We start from the raw sequence: 21,275 nt of genomic DNA, 5'->3' as shown, positions 1-21,275 counted from the left end.
GTAATGTAGACATGCATGAAGGGATAAAGAACGTCGTTTCAATCGGCCCGTTAAATTCTCGATCACATCCCATGTGCCCCGGGGCCGAGGAGGTTAAAAACCCTCCTCTGGTTTAGTCGCGGCGTAGAGTCAACCTATGAGGAAAATCGGCTGCAATGAAGCTCGCGAACCGGTTTTCCAGCTGTCTTCTTCAGGAACAGATAATTTTCCCTCAGCAAGGAAAATACCGTTCGACCACAAACGCACCGTTGGCTCTGTGAGCTCTATCTGGGTACTATCGTGCATATTTTTCATAACCTTTTCTGAAGGCCACGCTGGACGAGTTGATGCGAGGGTTCTTTAGGTCATCTTAGAGCAGCTCTAAGTGTCTTAACTCTGTCCTGCGTCTTGTTTGTATCCTGTAGAAACTGCTTAAATCTTCTGGGACGGCTATCGGAAATGCGTTTCCGAGATACACCGTAGTTTGTGCGACGCCTCGTATAACCAAATTCTTGTGTTGTATACCTGGAATTGGTATGAATGACTGATCCTATATATTGCAGAATATCTCCCACATTTGGTACACTTCCAGTTTCAGCGAGTGTTTGTGGGCCTCTAGCTTCATGTCGCAACCTCTTCCAGATCTGGCCAATAAACTGTTCACGATATACGTTGGAAATGAATATTATTCCGAACACTAAATGGGTCTTAATAGTGCATAGCGGTGCAGTATAATCGATATATACTAGTTCGCGATCAAAGTTATGAAACGAACGATGTCGTGATAAAATTTCACTGAACTAAAGTGGCCAAGTCTGTAATTAGCCAAGTAATCTCTAGAATATTAACGGAAATTCTTTCGGATCTGGTAAACTAGGTGCAAACCCTGTCTAAAGTGAAAGTGTCGAATACGGCTCTGCGATATGCAAATTTGATGTTTAGCGAGACAGGTTCTAGAGAGATAAAAGAGCTGATGGTATGAACAGTAGGGTGGTGGTAAGATACAAACAGCTGAAGAATGACGACCGAAGTTCAGTGCATCAGCGGATGTTTTGTGTTCGTTTCCATTTCCATGGGGAAGATAACAGGAGCGCTCTATAGTAGATAATATAAGTCAGCAGATGATGTATACTCTAGATCAAGAGAGGAGAAATGACAGATAGAATAAGAAATGGAGTTCGTGGATGAGGAACGAAGAAGAAGAGGGGCAAAGTGTCATTTATACCATGGATCAATAAGTGAAGATGATGCTTCTTTGTATGGACATATTCACCCTGGATAAAGATTCACTACAGCAATGGATAGTGATGTCCTATTATATTTGGATCTAGACAATGACTGTATAGCAAACATACAATAGCTAGATAATACTCAAACAAATCAGAAAGCAAACCGTCAATCCACCAAATAGACTCCTATAACTGACAAACAAACCCTATACGCCATCCATCCGTTATAGTCCTTCCGACCCCTCTGCCTCCCTGACTACATTCATAAACACCTCCTCCAGCGTCGGTTCAATCAACGTATAATCCTCAAACACCTTCATCGCTGCCGTTCCCTCACTCGCCGTGCCCCCAGTGGGGCCACCCTCCCCGTCCCTCCGCACCACTTCACCTTTCAATGCCTCCATCACCGTCATAATCTTTCCTAGATCCCTCTTCTCGTACTGGACGAAAAACTGCACCAGCCCATTCACATCGACATACTTCTTGACCTGATACTCTAACCGGGCAAAGGACGTCTTCACCTGCGCGGCAGCCACTTCACTGGATACCTCAGCGCAGCGAACGCCTCGTAGACGGAACGCACCCCCGTAGGACTCGTTCAACGTGCGGAGGGGCCCTGAGACCAGGATCTTAGTGCGCATGATTGCAACGTTTGAGGCGAGTGACTCTGCCTCTTCCATACTATGTGTCGTGAGAAGAATAGCTCGGTTGGGACGGATGCGTTTCAACGCGCGCCAGAGGATTCGCTTCGCGCCTGCATCGAGAGCGGTGGAGGGTTCATCGAGGAGGAGAAGAGGTGGGTTCCCTACTCTCGTTAGCTTTCACATACCCTTACAAAATAGGGACAAACGAAAGGAAGAATGTAGTAGGGAGTACCTAGCAAAGCAATCGCAACAGTCAACTTCCTCTTCGTCCCCCCACTCAACGCCCTAGCCTTGACATTTTCATACGCGGAAATATCCAACGCATTCATGACCTGATCGACATTATCCTTGATCCTCTTCAGACCCTTGACGGAGGCATAGAACTCCAACGTCTGTCTAACCGTCAGATTATCTACCGCGTCGTCCTGCGGACAAACACCGATATGCAAACGTGCTGTACCAGGCTGTCTGAGCATGGATACCCCGTTGACATATACATTTCCGAAATTGGGTTTTAATTCTCCTCGGATCATATTGATTACGGTAGTTTTACCGGCCCCATTCCCACCAAGGAGAGCGAGAGTCTCATTTGCAGAAATCATTAGGGAGACGTTCTGCGCGGCGAAGGACCGACCAAAGTATTTGGTTACGCGATCGACTTCCAGGATGGGGTTCGTGGCTGCGGTAGTGGTAAGGGGGATATTATGTTTTGGCGACTCGAGCATGATGTCGCGTCTGCTGTCGAATGACGTGAGAGTTAGACCTTCGTTGTCGACTGCGTGGTGTAATCGCTTCGGACGGTTACGACGCCAGAAGAAGAGGGGCTGGAACCAGTCAGCGCTGCCGTATTCGTATAGAGCCAAGGCAATGATCAAGAAGACGATCTGGTAGATGAGGTTGGCGTAGACGCCGCCGTAGAGGGGATAGGTAAAGGGGTAGGAGGTGTCCGCGTCGCCGTATTTGCCGCAGAGGACGTCAAAGGTGTTCATTCCGATGAAGAGAGCGCGGGCGAGATTGGCGGCGGGGGCGATGAGGCCAAGGCCGGCTTGGATTGAGTCGAATGCTGTACGAGTCAATTTGAATAGATCAAACTGGGAAGGGGAGACGTACTGTCCTGGCGGGAATCAGCCGGACCACCGAACTGCGCGGCCACGTAGGCAATGAAATATAGCACGAAGAGCAGCATATGGATTCCCAGAGCCGCAGCAAACCCGGCGCGCCGCAAGATGTTAGACAGGAGGTAGGTTCCGAGATAAGAGGCGATGCCGAACAGGATCATGGCGCCAAAAATGCAATCCGGATGATACCAGATGCTATGCATGGGACGGACAAAGAGGAGTCCGTACACGATCAGGGCTAGACAGTCAGCAACGGACGTGGCAGTGAAGGGAGTACGTACCTTGGAGAATGATAAACTGCACATCAAATAGGAGATAGGCAGTCCAGAGCGCAAAAGGGGTCACGCCGTTGCTGTACTGCAGCGCTCGAACATTCGACACGCGCTCATACACTATCACTCGTTAGGAATGTTCCAGTACGTCAGCGCGTGACATACCCGGGTAGATGATGGCCGTGGACACAGGGGCCATAAATACAATCACAAGGAGAATCGCAATAGGCATGTTCCTCCAGTCATGGACAGGACGAACATGGCGCATGAGTCGGAGATCTGTTGAAACCTGCCTGGCTTGATTCTTGGACGTAGAGTTGGCAATACGATTTGTTATCAGACTGAAGGCCGACAGGACCGATCCTAGCATAAATACTTAGTTCAATCCAAATTAGGGTTGGAAAGTTACTCACGAGAATCGTAGGGACTGGCAGAATGGTAGAAAATCGCATTATCATGCGAAGGAGCGTACAGGCCAAATCCAGCCTGACCGGTGGAGTTGTCCATCGCAGTGTTAAAGGCGTCCTCGCTGTTGACAAATTTCCTAACACTCTTCTCTCCCGTCGGTGCACTGCAACAGTCAGCTCCGTACACTAAGAGTGATGGACCTCCTTACATGCTCTGGGCATACAGCGCGTCCTGCGTGGCTCCTGAGAACGCCGTCTGTGGGCCCAGGATAGCGCCAGGGTCGGCGGACATCGAGTATGTTGTCGGATTCTCCAGTGGAGGCATTGCCAGCCCGGTGGGATTGATATACGCCTGATAGCTCTGCTCGCAGGTCACCAGCGCATCCCACTTATACATGAAACCGGTCAACGCGGCAGCGACGATGATCGGAATGAGCAAGTTCACAGCATAAACAATCATCCCAGAGGGTTGCAGTAGGAGGCGATATCGTTTCTGGAACAGAACCCAGATCTGGCGGACGACTCCGACGGACCTTCGAACGTCCAGATTGAGGTCCTCTCCGTTATACTCGCTTTCGAGAGCCAGAATCTTGTCCTCGATCGCGGTCGAGTCCTCCTGGATGGGTTCGCTATCACCCACCATACCGTCTCCGCCGAGGGTGTTCACAGCAGTGCCGAACTGCGAAGTTGTCTTGAGAAAGACCTGTTCGAGCGTGGGGAAGGTGACGTGGCAGGATTGATCGTCTTGGAGACGTTCCAGTTCCAGAACTTTTTTGGTCGCTTCGGTAGAGGTCGTTGCCCGCCAGGCGATTTCCTCTCCGTCGCCGACACGGATTCTGTAATTGTCACCGTATTGGGCCTTCAGAGCGGTGCTGGATCCCTGGCAGACGAGGCGGCCCTTGCACATAATCACGATATGGTCGGCAAGGACGTCGGCCTAGATGGTCAGTGGTAGACTCAATACACAGGAGAATACTGACCTCGTCGAGAAAATGAGTTGTGAGAACTGTCGTACGATGTTGACGTCCTTCTTGGATGATATTCCAGATATTGCGACGTGATAGAGGGTCCTATTATGATTTTTTAGCGACATCCTCAACCACGAGGAACAACTCACCAGTCCACTGGATGCCTCGTCAATACAGCACACTTTCGATCCTCCCGAGAAAGCAATAGCTAACTGCAACCGACGCTTCTGACCTCCACTGAGCGTTTGTGATGCTGCATGGGCTTTCCCCGTTAGACCACACTCAGCAATCACGTCGTCGACGTCCGTAGACGCGGACGCATCGCTCCCTGCGGTCTTGAGCTTAGCCCAGATCAGAACATGCTCACTAACACTCAGAGGGTCCCAGAGAACCTACACCATTAGCCTAATTTGAATGTAAGGAGGAAAAACTCACGTTATTCTGCGGACACAAGCCAAACGAATGTCCGTCACTACTAAACTGAATACTCGATCCCCGATCGACCGTCAACATCCCCGAGATACACTTCAACGTGGTAGTTTTCCCACTGCCATTGGGACCCAGCAAGAAGGTAACGGAGCCCTTGCGCACTTCGACGTTGAGATCCTCCACAGCCACCTTTTTCCCGCGATCAAAAGTCTTTGTGAGATGTCCGAGACGAAGGGCGATCTCGTCCGAGTTTTCTGTCCATTCGCGCTGACGCGGGACCCCCCATCGGAAGTGTTCCACGAGGAACGTGCCGCTGCCGTAGAAGAGAATCTGCAGGATGAAGAACAGGAAGAACAGACCTCCGTCGATGCTCTCCCCTTCGCGTGACAGCATCGGATCGGGGAAGCCATGCTGGACGTTCTCTAAAGTCGCGATGTCATGGATCACGCTGGCCCATGCGTAGGGGGGGAACAGAAGGGAGAGAGCGATGTTTTGGGCGGGATTTTTAAAATCAGTCAAGTTCTGACTGACGGTTACCAGACCGAGCGCGAAAGTCAAGATGGAAGCGCAGAGACCGGCTAACGAAGCCTTTGCGAAAAACGAACCGATGAAATGTGCGCTGACGATGAAGGACAAGCAGGCGAGCAGCATGAGGATGAACATGATGCCGGTCGAGGTATGTTTGAATAGGATCTCACCGAGCAGGATCGAGCAGATGATGACACCGGGGGCGTATAGGATGAAGAAAGAGATCAGATTCGACAACACGCGAGGGGTCGTCCTGACTCCCTGTGCCATGAGCAGCTCTGCCACTGAGTTCTGTCTCTCTCCTGCCACGGCGCTGCTCATGTGATGCGTTGCAGCCAGGAGGATGAAGACGAACAGTGTAGCCGCAAAGTACTGAACAATCGTCAACCAGTACACTTCCGCGCCTGTTTTAAAAGGACTGGATCCATCTTCTTCGAAATATCCATTCCACATCTTCTCCGTGGGTTTCAGTGCTGATTCAAAACCCCCGAGATGTGAATCCAAAGCCCACTGCAGCGGCAGCAGACGTTGCGAGAATATGGATTGTCCGGGGGCATAGCTGTAGGGAGTGTTGTACATGGGATCCGCGTCCAGACCGATTGAATACTCGACGTTGGTTTTATTGAACGCGGTGAAGATGACCGAGGCGAAGCAATTGCTCGTGCCGTGGATGGACTGTCGACAGACATCCACCAGAGACCGCGGGTCATTGACGACCTGGATGTCGAACTGGCCCATTCCAGGCTCTCTGAAGATGGCGTTCAACGAACCATTCAGATCCGGGCTCTGAATGTTATTCATGACAAACACCAGTCGCTGGGAGGAACTGGCTGCAACGGCGTCTGGAAGATCCATGACGGGCTGTCCCTTGTGGGAGATACCGTAGGACGCTTCATTCTCGTTCTTGATTTCTTTCAGAAAGCAGAAAATAATCGTAATGGCAATAGGGACGATAAACGCCCGTATCAAAGTGACTACAGGCGATTTGTAGAACACCAGCAGGTTCTTATGAACCAGGGTTAGGGTTTGATGGTAGATTCGACGCCATTGCAGAGGACTGACCATATTGCTGAGGTTGAATGGACAGGCATGAATCTTCCCATCCCATGCCCGGAGATTGATGCAATTAAATAAACTGAAACCCATTGAGACATCTCCATACGCGATCCCCTGAATGACTGGCCTGACTGGCTGGCAGCGTTCCTTCGCAGCATGCCAAGTGACCCTACGGCCATCACAGCGACTTTTTAGCTAATGGTTGGCTCCACGAACTAATTTGTCGGTGGAGACGCCGTTTCTTAGTGGAGCGCCTATCCTTTCTTTGGTCCCTGAACGAAGATCGGGGGCTGTGCACGCTGATTCGGAGATAAAGTACGGAGTATTCTGGTGTAGGATAGGGCTATCCTTGTCTCTAATCAATTTATTGGTCATTTATGACTGAATGCAATGTTAAGAGGCGCCCCGTAATATCTGTCCCACCACGGTCCCATGTCAGAACCATGTGAAACCGCCAAGATGACAATCCAAGCTAAGCATCAGCAGGTTGATCTTGCCAAGCTCTCAGTATGAAACTTTTCCTTCCTCTCAACGCCCTTCGGAGTACATAGGATGGCACCCTTTACTCCAGTGGAGTTTATGTATATTCTCTCCATTTCCTCATTACAAATCCATATAGTACTAAGCGTGGCTGAGCCTCTCGACCCACCAAGCTGACACAGCTTAATCTGTCGTACAAGTTCGACGCCGATCAGATAAGTGCTAGTTAGATGGTCGGTGCAATTTCATGTGTCGAATACAATTATCGGATCATATATAAGCTCCGTGAACGAAATGGCTGCCTGTTGGGAAAGCGGGGGAAATCCCCCTGGAAAGCTAACCAATAGTGCTAATATTAGTACCGATCGACAAACACGACAGGAAACCATGTATTGCTCCTTGGCTGTCTCACATATCAGGCAGATACATTTCCAGGGCCTATAGCTGGTAGAATCTCCAGGAGGGGGAATAATCCCTGCTCAGTGGAATTTCCTCCATCAGGGCCCTGACCAGCTCAATGGGCATCCCATTTTCCTTCAGAAATCGGTCGTGGAAGTCGATCTCCGCCACCACTCCAGTGTCCACGATCTCCCTACGCAGTGCAGAAATCTGTAACGCTCCTAGCATGTATCCCGCCTGATATAATGGGGAATAATCCCCCGCTAGCGACCGTCGCACCTCGCCTTCTGCCGTGGCGCGTTCATGTCCGACCTGGTCAACGAGCAGATCGATGCACTCCTGCGCCGTCATTCGACCCAGGTGGAAGTTCACGGAGAAAATGATTCGGGCGCAGCGATGAAGTCGCCAGAAGAGTATCCCAATGCGGTTATGTGACGTCTTCTGGAACCGGGGGTCATCCCACAGGATCATCTCCCAGTAGAGGGACCAGCCCTCGATCCAGAAAGGTGTGTGAAATAGCTGGCGATACGAACGATATCTCGAAGTCATATAAAACTGCAATCGATGGCCCGGGATCAGCTCGTGGAAGACGGTCGCGCGCGAGAAATGAATATTGTTCCCGCGCATGCTCATCATCTTTCTCTCGTGGTCCATCGTATCCGTCGGATAGGATACGATGATCGAGTCGCCCCCAAGGAAGAACGGGTTTGTTTTCTGCTTCTCCGGCGACATCATGAACATTTGCCAGGTTTCTTTGGCGATCGACGGGACGGTGACGAGGTTGTGATTCTCCACGAAGGCAATGGCTTCGCGGGCGAGATCCCGCACCAGCTGCGTCTGGTTCCCCGGCTCGACGTAGTCGTTTTTGACCTCCTCGAGGGCTTGTTTCCAATCGTCGCCGAACCCCATGGCATTCGATGCGTGTTTCATTTCCGCGATGCACCAGTCGAATTCTCTCTCCCCGATCGCGAGGATCTCCTCTGGCGTGTACGGGATCATCTCCGTGTGAAGCTCGAGAAGCAAAGCTCCCCGTCCGATCGGCTCACCCACGATCGCATCTTCGTCTCCTGGTTTTATCCCGACGAGTTTCTCTCGAATCGTAGACGACAGACTCTCCAGACTGCTATCGACCACTCCGTATGGATGTACTACCCACCAGTCAAACAGGGGATCGTAGCCTTTATAAAACCCGAACCACTCTTTCAGATGCTCTCTCAAAGCATCGATGGTTTTTTTGCCGCGTGAAACGCACTGGATCTATCCATGGGAATATCCCTCGGGGCCTCCTGCACAGTCTTGATCACTGTCGTTATTACCTTTTGCGTCTGGGAGAGAACCTGCGCCGTGTCCTTCGGCACGAGAGGACGAACCGCTGCGCGAGATTCACACAGATCGACCAGCGCCGCGGCAAAGGGAAGAAGAGGACGTGCTCTCTCGTCTCGCTCTGTGTTCAGGACCAGGGTGCGCAGCCGTCTCTCCAGGTAGTTCTGAAGCAGTAGGTAATCCACTTTACTTTCTTGATCGTATGCATCGAATGGCTCGCTGCGGAGAGATGCAAGTTCCTCGGTGAAGAACCGTCGTAAACGTCCTGTTCGCAGGGGCGATACATGGATGGATAGTATGTTGGAGATTTCTTCTAGGTCTCGAGTGACACGCTCGATTCTATCGCGCATGGAAGAATTGTGGGCGTAGGTAGAGACCATGATGAATCTGTTCCTGTTACTTTGGTACGCTTGTTCTGGACAAAGAAAGGGTGAAGGGGACTAGCACCGATTATTAAATTGGGTGCTAGCAAATCTCTCTGGTCATGCGACATTAGAATCATCCTGATTCTACAAGAACGAATCAGGGGATTTCTCTTATCAAGTGAAATCGACAGTCTCTTTTCGTGCTGCGAGAGAACAAGCCTTGCGGTGCGGGGGGAATAGGTTTGGGCTTGCGCTAGTCCTTGCTACTCTATCCACCCAGACCATAGTATCCCAACACTAAGGAGGGAAACAAACAGAGAGAGATTGTATTATGCCTTATTATAGCTCCCTGAAGGGGCTCTTCGAGGGTCATCAGCGGCCAGAGTGCCCTGTAGTTAGTAAGTAGCATATAGTAAGGGTCAGAATGCTATAAGAAGGCCCCCAGGTTATTAAAAAGCACTTAAAATCCGTTAAAACCATCTAAGTTCATTAGATTTAGGACTCTTTGAGCTAGTTGGCCCCAAAGTAGCCTATCATCCTCTATGCCCAATTTTACATGGGCGGCCGGATGATAGTAGAAATAATAGCAATACCAAGAGCAGCTATAAACTCCGAGAAGGCAAAACAGAGGAATAAAGAATGAAAGAAATCAAAATCAGTAGACTACTGGCCTCGTAGATACATCGATACAATATTGATTCCATTGAACTAGGGATGAATCAGCCTGTGTAATGGAAAGACTATAGCACTACAGCAAAGGCTTTATTATTCGCCCTTGAATCCCTTGAGTTTACCCCGACTTCCTATTCATAATTTCCCTATTATTATTATCATTATAGCCGTCTTGGTCGGCCCCCATTCTTGGACGACGGCCGAGTTTCCTCGTGTATCCAATACGACTATTTGAGTACTTTGATTCCCATCGTGACCAGCTCAATCTCCCTTGCTTTGCAGCTTCTTTCGTCCATCAATGACCGCTGGCAAAATACTGTAATTGGCATATTTTAGCCGTGGCTGATAATACAGTGAGCAACCCCCATATGCATACGAGCACAGCCGGCACTTTGCACGACTGGAGGTCCTCACCTTTCGTGCGATATGACTCTTGTTTGGTCTCATCGTAGTCGACTCTCTATATGGATTATCCCTCTTCCTGGATGAGTGACCTTATACGGAAAGCATACCGGACTGCTCTCAAGTGGAAGATTTTGATGGTGTGAATGGCGAGCAGGACAGCGCGGTTCTCCCAAGAATTCCACCATGACGCGGTCGACTCTCTTCCACGCCTCTGTCGGCTATATTACTTTGTTAAGTGTGATTTAATGTTGCAGGGAGCGTGAGGAGCAGTAATGAGTCTGCCTGTGGAAGCGAGAATCTATCCGCCCTGGTGTTGCCAGTCTCGCCCTGACCTATTTTTAGCCTTTACAGGACCTTGTCTATAGATCGTGCAGCTATCTGTCATACGTAGCTAGTCCTGAAGAATAGTACATTAGAAGTCGAACGTGGCGAGCGTATTGCGGTGGTTACACGCACCGGAGCAGTCAAGATTACATTATCGATGGCACTAATTCGTGGCCTGGAAGCAGATTACGGCCAAATCGCCCGCCATTAATGGCGTTGGCATTTTATCTTCGACTCACCCCGGTTAGTCGGTCTGGATCATCCGGCCATCGTGCTTTCCATGGGTCGCAATAACTAGTGTGTATTGCACTGGCTCTCCTTCGACGATCGCAAGTTCTTATTCTGGACGAGGCAACGGTATCAATTGATCATGAAACCGATACGCTGATTTAAATTGTCTTCGCACGAGTATCACTACTAGCATGACAGTGTTAACTATTGCGCATCGGTTTAATATTACTGCGGACTATGATAAGGCGATTGTGCTTGATAACGGGTGTGTTGTTGAGAGATCCGCGATAGATCTGCTTGGTCGAAGAGGGGATAAGGCCTTGCTTCGTCGGCCTTTGTGAACAGTTGGGGGATCCGGAAAGTTTCGGTGTGACGATGAATAAGTAGTTATAGGTCGGTACAAAGATATCACTATCGTAGTGCATACAGTCATCGTTGATCCTAAAGGAATAATCTCGTCGTTGATTACAAGGGGCGAATCAGGGGGTTTATTTTATCAAGCGAAACAGCTGATCTGTTTATGGTGCCACGCTAGCGAGGGGTGAATTGTAGATAATCAAGCCATGCGGTGCGGGGAAATTTGTTGAATCTGGCGCAGTCGGCCCGATGTTACACTATTTAGTGGTATTTTTGCGCGAGAGATAGAGTGGTGAATGGTGATCAAATGCAAGGTGGTCACGGTAATATATATAGGGAGTAGTCAACCAGTCGATCCCGGTTAGATGCAGTGGCGACGTCAGAATGGCTACCAAAATATCATCCATCACAGGCATTGAGCCACAGGCCGAAATAGCCAAGAGTTATAACAACCCCCCCGATGAAGTTGTTGATGATCTACAAAAAATTAATGCCCGTAGATGGGACCCCAACCTCCCACAGGAGAACATCGACGCCATCGAGGCATCTAAATCCGAGGACCAGGAAAAAGCCGCCGAAGTAGACAAGCCAGTTCTAGACGACTCGCCGTATGAATCCGTCCGTGCAGCCGTGAGGAATACCGACAATGGAGAGGTCGCCAATACCGTTCGCGCGTGGGTTCTCGGGATGATATTCGTGACGCTGGGTAGTGGATTGAATATGTTTCTCAGCATGCGGTGTGTCTTTAGTCGATTGGGCTGGACTATGCTGACGACAGTAGGAACCCTGCAATCTCCTTCCCCGCCATTGTGGTGCAGTTGCTGGTGTATCCCTTTGGCTGCTTGTGGGCGCGGGTGATGCCAACAAGAGTGTTTCATACATGTGGCGTACGATGGACGTTGAACACCGGTCCTTTTACCATCAAGGAACATACAGTGATCACAGTAGGTGTACCTGAGGATTGCATAGCGTTGGCTGACCTTTTAGATTATGGCAAAGTAGTGATTCAAACCCACCTCTGATTAATACTAACCCTTGCAGTGTGTCCATTGGCTATGCATACAGCACCGATGCCTTGCTGGCTCTCAAAGCAAAACGTACGTCCTTGCTACTCCTGCAAAGTATTTACTGATAGATCAGCGCTGTATAATCTGGACATTGGATGGGGATTCCAACTTCTCTTTACTTTGAGCAGCCAGTTGATTGGCATCTCGCTCGCTGGGATGTTCCGGCGATTTCTCGTCTGGTATGTATGTAGCAGCCAGCTAGACGGACCTTCTGACTCTCGCAGGCCCGCGGCGATGATTTGGCCCGGTATGTTTTCCAACTCGTCTCTGTTCTACGCTTTACATGATAAGAGTATGTCGGATGCGTCGCAAACGAACGGATGGAAGATTTCGAGGTATCGATACTTCCTGTATGTGATGGTGGGAGCTTTTGCCTGGTATTGGTATGTTGCATCACTCCTGAGCTTGATCAGAAACTGATGATGTAGGATTCCGGCGGTGATATGGCAGGGACTGTCTGTTTTCGCCTTTATTACTTGTACGCATTATTTCGCATCCGTCGTTCGATTCACACTGACCATCCAGGGATAAAACCCAACAATGTCGTCCTAAACCAGCTCTTCGGAGGATATACTGGGCTGTCTTTGATACCAATCACCTTTGACTGGACGTGAGTTGTATATTGCATTGATTGCTAACGGACACTGACTCGCCAGATACGTCTCTGCATATCTCATGGACCCATTGCTGGCCCCGTGGCATGCGCATCTCAACACGCTTATTGGGCTGATCGTATTTGTTATACTTTCTATCATCGGCATCACCTACACTGGAGCTCTGTACGTTAATCTTCCGTGAATCTACCTGTCTAACAAACCAAACTAGGTACTCTGATTATCTCCCCATGAACACACCGACCACCTACGACAATAGACAAAAACCCTACGATGTGTCTCGCATCCTCGGACCGGGCTTTACCTTCGACGAGCAGAAATACAAACACTACTCACCTATGTTCCTGGCTCCTTCGTTCGCCTTGAACTACGGGCTCTCCTTCGCGGGACTGACAGCGGCCCTTGTGCACATCATCCTATTCCACCACAAGGAGATTTGGTATCGATTCAGAGCCGCACGGGACCAAGAGCCGGATGTCCACCTGCAGCTGATGAAGAAATATCGCGAGGCACCGGACTGGTGGTACGCAGCGCTGTTTTTAGTCTCGGTGGCATTCGGGTTAGCCGGGGTTCTGGGATACGATTCACAGCTTCCATGTATGTATTCGCCACTGAGACGATGACAAGACTAATTCGGATAGGGTGGGCTTTCTTCGTGTCGATTATTATCGCCATAGTGTTTATCGTAAGTATTCATGTTATTGGCAAAGCTAGGCTAACAAGATAGATCCCAACATGTATGATTCTGGCAATTACCAACGTAACATTATGTACGTTACTCCATCAATTAATTTCTTCTTTCTGATAATTCTAGCGCTCAACGTGCTCTCCCCCTTTCTGGCTGGTTTCATAATCCCCGGACGGCCTATCGGAGTGATGGTATTTAAAGTCTTCAGCACCATCACTCTCGGACAAGCGTGAGTCACTCCTTTACCGATCATACCACTGCTGACCTTGATAGTCAATACTACTGCCAGGATCTGAAGGTAAGTACACCAACAATACCGAATAGATCTAAATACTGACCCCCTCCAGCTAGCACACTACATGAAAGTCCCACCCCGCGTGGTCTTCACCTGCCAGGTAGCCGCCACCATCTGGGCCGCTTTTGTCCAGATCGCTGTGATGAACTGGACACTAGGAAACATTGATCAAGTCTGCATGCCGTAAGTCATCTGTACTTACATATCCTATATTATCTCACAAGAAAGTCATCAATCCGCACATTTCACCTGTCCGAACGGGAAAACCTTTTTCTCATCTAGTATTGTCTGGGGTAAGCAAACCATTCTCCGACTGTAATTAGTATTACTGACAATCCAGGTGTCATTGGTCCCAACCGCATGTTCGGTCCGGGGGGGTTATACACATCCATCCAATGGTTCTGGCTCGTCGGTGCTCTTCTCCCAGTGGTATTCTACCTCGCTGTGCGAGTGTGGCCACGATCACCGATTCGATTCCTAAATGCGCCTGTGTAGGTCTTCTCCTATTCAATTTACGCTGCATCTAATAAATCAATAGCATGTTAGGGGCAATGTCCTGGCTTCCTCCGTACGTCTTTTACCTCGATCTACACATACACATATACTGTACTAACTAGACAGAGCGACCCCGCTGAGTTTTTCCACGTGGGCTATTTTTGGTCTTCTATTCAACTACTGGATCCGTCGTCGGTGGTCCGGCTGGTGGCATACGTATAACTATATCACGGCCGCGGGGCTGGATTCCGGCCTGGTATTGTCTACGATTGTGATTTTCTTTGCGATTACTTTGCCGGGTGTGTCGATTCCCAAGTGGTGGGGGAATACAGCGCCGTATTTGACTATGGATTCGCAGGCTACCGCATATAAGAAGAAGGTTGGAGAGGGGGGAAAGTTCGGGCCAGACGAGTGGTAGTAGTAGCAACCTAGAAGGTCACGGAGGAGGATGCGGAGGTCGACATGGAAAGCTCACTGCAACAGCTAGAGCGGCTAGGGGCTGAGCTAAAAGACGACAGCAATGTTACAATGCAGTTTGGGACAGTTGTGTTAATTGTTAATTGGTGGTAAGGGAATAGAATGGACGGAGGGACGTAGGCAGTCCGCTTGAAGGCTAAACAGGTTTGTAGGATTAGGCAGCTTATGGAAAGAGTTATTAAAATATTAGAAAGGTCAAGGAGGTCAGAGAGGTCAGATTGATTACGTGTTAATAATTGTCGGTCAGCTAAATACGCGTATGAGCTAGTATCACCGATCATATAATCATAATATGGATCTGCATTGAAGAATGAGGTCTCTTAAGGTCTCTTGTCTATCTGAACCTATCTGGGAGAGCTGGATAAAAAAGGTGAAAAAATAAAGGAATAAAGTCGGACCGAGCGGAAGCTGAATAATGGGTAATATTGGCCCACTTTGGTCGACAATAATCAACCTCCATTAATTCAGCAGCTCCAGCCCAGTTTTCCACCTGGCCTGAAGCATCTTCATATACAACATGGTATAAAGTGATCAGTTAGTATAGACGCTGGCGAATTTCATCCTCAGTAGTATGGTTTGTCCCGCCAAAGCCGCACCAAACTATCTATATTTAGTTGGATTGCAGAGCTCTTCAAAGGTAAAACTTAGTATGTATTTGCACGTCGTACTCGATGCGTAAATTCATGCTATCTTTGTATAACACAGTAAATAGATGGATATCCTTGCAAATTGTAATTCTTGTTATTAACTATAATTTTTAGTATTATATCTCTAAAAACATAAAAGCCTAAATCCCATCCGCCCGAACCCGTCCCAAACAACTCTAATCTCGGGCAAAGCCTTGCAGTGGATCAAATCGTGTATGTGGTCTTATTTCTGAAAGAAAATTAAAATACTATTTGGTATACATCTACACATTTAAACTAGGTTTAATAAATTATCTAGGTCTATAGCCCAGCAGTGATATTTTATATATCAACCATCAGCCCATACTGTACATAAATCGATATCATTAGACTGCGGCAAAACCATGGACAACCGCGGATAACCAAACCACAACCGCAAACCGCACTGTGGGCGGTTGTGGTTTTCACTTTGGAAAACCGCGGTTTTTGCGGTTATCCATGGATATGTAAACATTACAAACATGCTGAAACTCGTGACTTTCCCATGAATGCATAAATTGTGCACTTTTCGCAGTATTTTTTGGAGTATTTAGTATGTAATAGATACCTATGTCTCTTAATTTAAAACCTTGAAAATACACTTTTAGACCAAATTCAATTTCTTTCCTAAGTCTCTAATATTACATCTTATCAATCTCAAATCCCTCAGGTAGCTTAGGCCTCTTCCGAACCCTCCCTAACCGCGCCTGCGTCTTCTCCTCAATTGGCATATCCGGAAGTGGGAGACCATTGTGACGGCGCTGTACGACCTAACTATATAAAGCAAGAACAGTTCAAGGACGCTGTCCTTGAATCCTAGTCTTTTGCTCCTGGCGCAGCGGTTTTCTGCGTCGAATGTTTCCAATTCGGAGGATCGTGACACTAACCGGGCTTACTGTATTAACCAGAACAGGTGTATTGTCAAATTAAAAACAAGAGTATGTAAGCTGCATAAGTGTCACCTAATATACCAGAATTAGTTAAAGAAGCGAGAGTTATGCTAGTGCGGTTTTCTTGCGGTTGTGGTTGTGGTTTTCAAAGTGATATCCAAAACCGCGGTTTTGCCGCAGTCTAGATATCATCCAACTAACAATAAAAATGATAACCCTACCGGCCAGTTTACGGTAATCTCAACTGGTAATGCTCGGGTCATCCATTAACCAACCAATCCAATGCGCCTAGTGCCCATATTTACTTTCCCTTTTTACCTCCTTCCATCTCACCTAGACTTCTGAACGCCCTCGTAATCTCCCGGACACTATCCACTGCAAAATCTGTATAACCCAAGTTAGTACCGGCACGACGCACCAGGGCAAAAAAAATACTCACAAGACCCGACGGCCATCCATATGAAGTTCATGAAGAAATAATAGAACCAGAAATAATACCCCTCCGGACGACAAAACTCCACACCGTTGTCGTAGAGATCCAACAAGCTCGTAGTGTAATACAGCACAGCACCGTAGATCTGTCCAGTGGAGATAATCAACTGTAGGGCGTAGCGCGCAGGATGTCGTACTGCGATGCAGTACGCAATGAAGAAAGCCAATGGGCCCCAGGCGAACTGTTCCAACATTAGTGAAACCATCCCCTTGGATGGGTACGAATCAGGTTTTGTAGGGAGAAAAGGGCATACAGCAGTAACAGCCTCCATGCAAACAAGGAAGGTATCTGACGTAAGATAGCGAGAATCAGAAAGGGAGTATTCCTTCCACAGCTGGCCGAACAGAGTCCCCGAGCCTGCAAGCGTAGCATGGTTCACCACGAAGTACGCCTCGAAGAATAGATGGATAAATCCCGCTGTTTACCCTCGCATTAGCTTACGATCCGACGTCTGCGATGCGGGGGAAACATACTTAAACACATCCAGAGAAACGCGCCCTGATCGGATGTACTTGCTGTCGGTCGCACACGACGGATAATAATGTATGCTATTCCGATGGCCGCTGCCCAGAGAGCGCCGAACTGCACAATGAGCGATAAGGTGCCGTCCTGGTTTGCGACATAATGTGGCAGATTTGTCCCCAAGGGATAGTAGCTGTGGATTGAATTGGATGTGTTGAGCTGGACTGTATTGCCCATTGTGCCGACCGAGATATGGTATGAAAACGTATAAATGGATATGAATTTTGATCGGTTGACTGCATATGGCTGTGGTCTGTTAATTCGTCTTAAATATTCTGCCTCATAGCGACTGGTCTACCGATAACCGAGAGGAGCAACCCCGGACTCCGCGGGACCCAGCCGGCTGCCGGTGCCGCACAAGCCGGATCAGTTCATTCTCTCCCTTCTTGAAGCGATAGATCGAGACTATTGATTCCAGTAGAGACTCAATTGCAGATCATCTCTTGCATCAATCCACGAATTTAAAATACAGGGGTATTATTGGAGGGATTTTGCATGATCAATTAATATTTTCTAGTACTTTTTGGAGTGTGAATAACATTACTCGCAATATATCATTTTATATAACTAGAAGCTTCCGGCGAGAACCATAATTTTCGCTACTGAGGTATAGTTTTTAGTATTTCTCATCTATTTTTATACTTCATGCTGAGATCTGCGCCAAGGCAAAGTAAGCAAGATGCGTAACGTATTCAAGTTCTTGGAAGTTCGTGGTGGCTGTCCAGAACAGCTGTTATCCAGCGGGGTCCGTGTGCCCTCCTTTTGGGCTGCACGTCAGATAGTTTTCTGGCGTTGACTGGCGTTGACTTGCCAATAGGATCGCCTCATTTCCGCGTTGCGCCGCAGTCGTAACACAACGAGGAAATCGAAGCTGTCGTCCCGCTGCTCAAAGTGGCAGCCTCTGGTGGGCTCAGCTGAGGTTTCAAGTGACTAGAGACCTCGAAAGCAAAAAATCATATCCACTTGATCAAGATCTCCTCCTCATCGGGAACAAGGAGGCAGGGAAGAATCTTGTCCCAACTGCCCCGCGCAAATTTCCAGGTTGCATGTGTTGTTTCTTATGATGCAAGATGCCTTTCACTAAGCTCTCCTAGCAGAATGCATGGATTTAGCGAACTCCCTCCACTATTGGTCCCCTGGTGTTGAAGTCTGAATATTGCCAACTCAGCGACACGATTTACTCCCAGAACTCGCGAAGTTAACCTCGGCCGATGATCACTCAGACAGCCAGCGACACCCTCCTGCGGCGATTTGACTTTCCTAATAAATCAATGATGGACACCTGTTTTGCGAGCTGAGACTGGCGAGAAAAAGACAAAGGCAGGTGTATCGAACGGCGTTGATACTATTATCTTCGTCATTTTCGGATGAAAACTTGTGCTAGACGTATCTATTATCACTCCGTAGGGCGGTGGAGCGTCCTTTTTAACTACATAACCACCAGTTTGTGGACTGTTAGAACATCCTTAAACATAACGACCCTCGCATAGCCTCCTGGGCAGGTTGTGTTGTCTGCTTCATTGCCTCCAAATGTCACTCCAGGGCCCCTCCTCTCAGCCAACGGCTTCTGCCCCTCTTCCCTTGGGCGACGACTTCGAACTGTGGTCTCGCGCTTACGAGGCGCTGCAGATCGAAGAGCTCGAGTTGATGGAAGAATCCAAGAACTGCCAATGATTGGAAGAAATACGAGTTGCTGGAACTCACCACAATGCATGCTCGCTCAGCAAAAAAACAGAAAGAAAGAAAGAAAGAAAAGAAAAGAAAAGAAAAGAAAAGAAAAGAAAAGAAAAGCTAGACAGTCACGGGCAAGCCCTGATACCCTGGCAAGCCATGGGAGGATCCTCGACAGCGAACATGTACCGATCCGAATGCTTCAGAAAAGCTCGGCGATACTTCAAACAGTGGCCCGAAGTCAACAATTCATCACGACAGTTCCAATCACAGGCATACCGGAAGTACTGCTTGTTGCCCCGAACACCGTCAACACTGTTGGCAGCACGGTTAATCATTCTGTTGATGCCATTGGCATAATCGAGACAGTCGGCGCAATATGCGACCGGGTTTGGGTCGGGAGGGTCGTGTCTTAAATATAGAAAGAGTCCTGTTGTCGCGTTAGGGGGAGGGATATATGGAAAGGAAGACTACTCACCAAGTCCTAGGAGGGACAGGCAGGATGAGGCCAAGGTTAGGTGCAATATGCGGAGTCTCATTATCTGTCTATTGAGTATTGTGGAATGTGTTCTCGCTGTAAAGGGGCAGACGGAGGCCTGAGACTAACCGGGTTGGGATTGGTGGATGTGGGTTTCCGAATGCCACGTGCAGTTGAATCATTCATCAAGATACAGAGTATTTATACAAGTTATGTAGGGCATAATAATAATCATTCATATTATTTGGTTAGTTTATTAAATTCTAGAAGAGAATTTTAATATAGGATAAGATCATGATACAGTTGTGGTACAATTATAGAAGGATTAGGTAGAACAAACCATAGGCAATCGGATAGTTAAGAATCACGTAAATCTTGTCTTAATTTGTCCTTCCATATAAGCAACTTCAGATGATTCCAAATTCTTATGGCAACGGTGAATTAGGGAAACACATGGACGAGCTGGCTACAGAGGAAGAAATCTTTTTTCAAAAAGTGAGCCAACATATACCTATTTAACATTTTATTCTCACTGCAAAATTTTATCTAACAGAGCCAGCGTTTCTTCGCCAACGAAATCTCCTACACCCTCCTAGTCCCAACGATCACAATCTCCACCCCTCCTTTTCTACCGTCGAATCTTTGCTGTAGGCAAGTTCCGAATCGCTAGCTGGATCGTCGGTAGACTAGCTTGCGCATGGTGCGTGGCAGTATTTATCACCGTATGGTCCAATGTCATCCGAACTCACTGAACTGGGATAAAACGCAACATGGAACATGTATTGGCGCGAAACAATTTTTCTTCGGAAACTCTATATCCAATCTCCTCATTGGCGTGATCATCCTGACAATGCCGATTCCGATGGTTCTTCAGCTCCAGCTTCGTCTCACACAGGCTCACTATCCTGGGTATATTCCTCCTCGGCGGATTGTGAGTATCTACCTTAGCTTCTTGAAATATAAGGCGATCCAAATTTACCAGTTGAAGTGTCTGCTTTGCTAGTATCATGCGGGTCGCAACGCTCAAACTCGTACAGGAACAAGATACATCCTGTACGTTATTCGACTCCGTCCTGGGGCCATAACTAACACATCGCAGACTCTGTCATGGAAGCAGCACTGTGGACGGTTGTCGAACTCTGTGTTGGTATTATCTGCGCACATCTACCAACTCTCTGACCACTACTGCGCACACTGTGCTGTCGGTTACACTGGAGCACTAGGACTCGGAGGCCGCTAGATGGAATGATCGAATGCAAATGATCTCCAGTTATGCCAAGAAGGTATCACACGGGGCTGAGAATGCAACGTGGAGCCATGAACGACTACATGATGAGTTTCCATTAACGAAGGGGGTGCTATAAGAGCTGCGGCTGACGGGGCGTCGTAATCACTTGTTAGTATATAGATTAGATTTATAGATTGTAGATATTCGCTTAAGCAATGTAGAATACCCCTATTTGATATTATTTAGACTAAAGCAGTCGTGGATCATTCACAAAGACAAAAGGGAGGACGCCGTGATAAGCTCAATTTCCAGAAACAATCTGGAAATGAAAATAATAATTATATTCATTTGTAGACCAGTGAATTACCAATTAAATGCAGGAACTTCTCTTTGAGTATGTACTTGATTTTCTAGAAACCTGTTTTTCCTTTCCAATTTAGTACTCACTCTTCACAAATTTTTGCTCACTGAGCAGGGGCTGGGCAGAGGGTTGAGTAGCTTGAGTA

At 48.1% G+C, this 21,275-nt stretch overlaps 4 protein-coding genes across 4 annotated transcripts; 1 reads left to right on the top strand and 3 right to left on the bottom strand.

The window, feature by feature from the left end:
- Positions 1–1,432: 1,432 nt before the first annotated feature.
- On the bottom strand, positions 1,433–6,639 carry ATNIH1004_009338 (putative ABC transporter; the record flags this gene model as incomplete). The annotated part of the gene is made up of 10 exons (XM_033573930.1): positions 1,433–2,013; positions 2,085–2,915; positions 2,963–3,208; positions 3,252–3,362; positions 3,408–3,605; positions 3,656–3,813; positions 3,859–4,586; positions 4,630–4,719; positions 4,767–5,009; positions 5,053–6,639. 10 exons carry the CDS (start codon positions 6,637–6,639, stop codon positions 1,433–1,435), a joined length of 4,773 nt encoding a protein of 1,590 aa, XP_033424482.1.
- A 909-nt stretch (positions 6,640–7,548) lies between these two features.
- ATNIH1004_009337 (uncharacterized protein) lies at positions 7,549–9,212 on the bottom strand (the record flags this gene model as incomplete). Its single annotated transcript, XM_033573929.1, has 2 exons — positions 7,549–8,760; positions 8,826–9,212. The coding sequence occupies 2 exons, from the start codon at positions 9,210–9,212 to the stop codon at positions 7,549–7,551; spliced, it is 1,599 nt and encodes a 532-aa protein (XP_033424481.1).
- A 2,358-nt stretch (positions 9,213–11,570) lies between these two features.
- Positions 11,571–14,915, top strand: optB (small oligopeptide transporter, OPT family; the record flags this gene model as incomplete). Its single annotated transcript, XM_033573928.1, has 20 exons — positions 11,571–11,923; positions 11,968–12,130; positions 12,174–12,184; positions 12,228–12,283; positions 12,327–12,432; positions 12,478–12,636; positions 12,682–12,731; positions 12,779–12,863; positions 12,910–13,032; positions 13,079–13,464; positions 13,509–13,552; positions 13,595–13,637; positions 13,682–13,784; positions 13,829–13,853; positions 13,903–14,033; positions 14,079–14,143; positions 14,191–14,341; positions 14,389–14,418; positions 14,472–14,724; positions 14,778–14,915. 20 exons carry the CDS (start codon positions 11,571–11,573, stop codon positions 14,913–14,915), a joined length of 2,475 nt encoding a protein of 824 aa, XP_033424480.1.
- A 1,763-nt stretch (positions 14,916–16,678) lies between these two features.
- ATNIH1004_009335 (EXPERA domain-containing protein) lies at positions 16,679–17,569 on the bottom strand (the record flags this gene model as incomplete). The annotated part of the gene is made up of 4 exons (XM_033573927.1): positions 16,679–16,761; positions 16,817–17,051; positions 17,124–17,287; positions 17,344–17,569. The coding sequence occupies 4 exons, from the start codon at positions 17,567–17,569 to the stop codon at positions 16,679–16,681; spliced, it is 708 nt and encodes a 235-aa protein (XP_033424479.1).
- Between the last annotated feature and the right edge of the window lie 3,706 nt (positions 17,570–21,275).

The sequence above is a fragment of the Aspergillus tanneri genome, assembly GCF_003426965.1.
Source record: "Aspergillus tanneri strain NIH1004 chromosome Unknown AapTan_6_pilon_pilon_pilon, whole genome shotgun sequence".
Classification (NCBI taxonomy): domain Eukaryota; kingdom Fungi; phylum Ascomycota; class Eurotiomycetes; order Eurotiales; family Aspergillaceae; genus Aspergillus; species Aspergillus tanneri.
The sequence above is the reverse complement of the archived record's forward strand: the minus strand, read 5'-3'. Positions and strand labels throughout refer to the sequence as shown.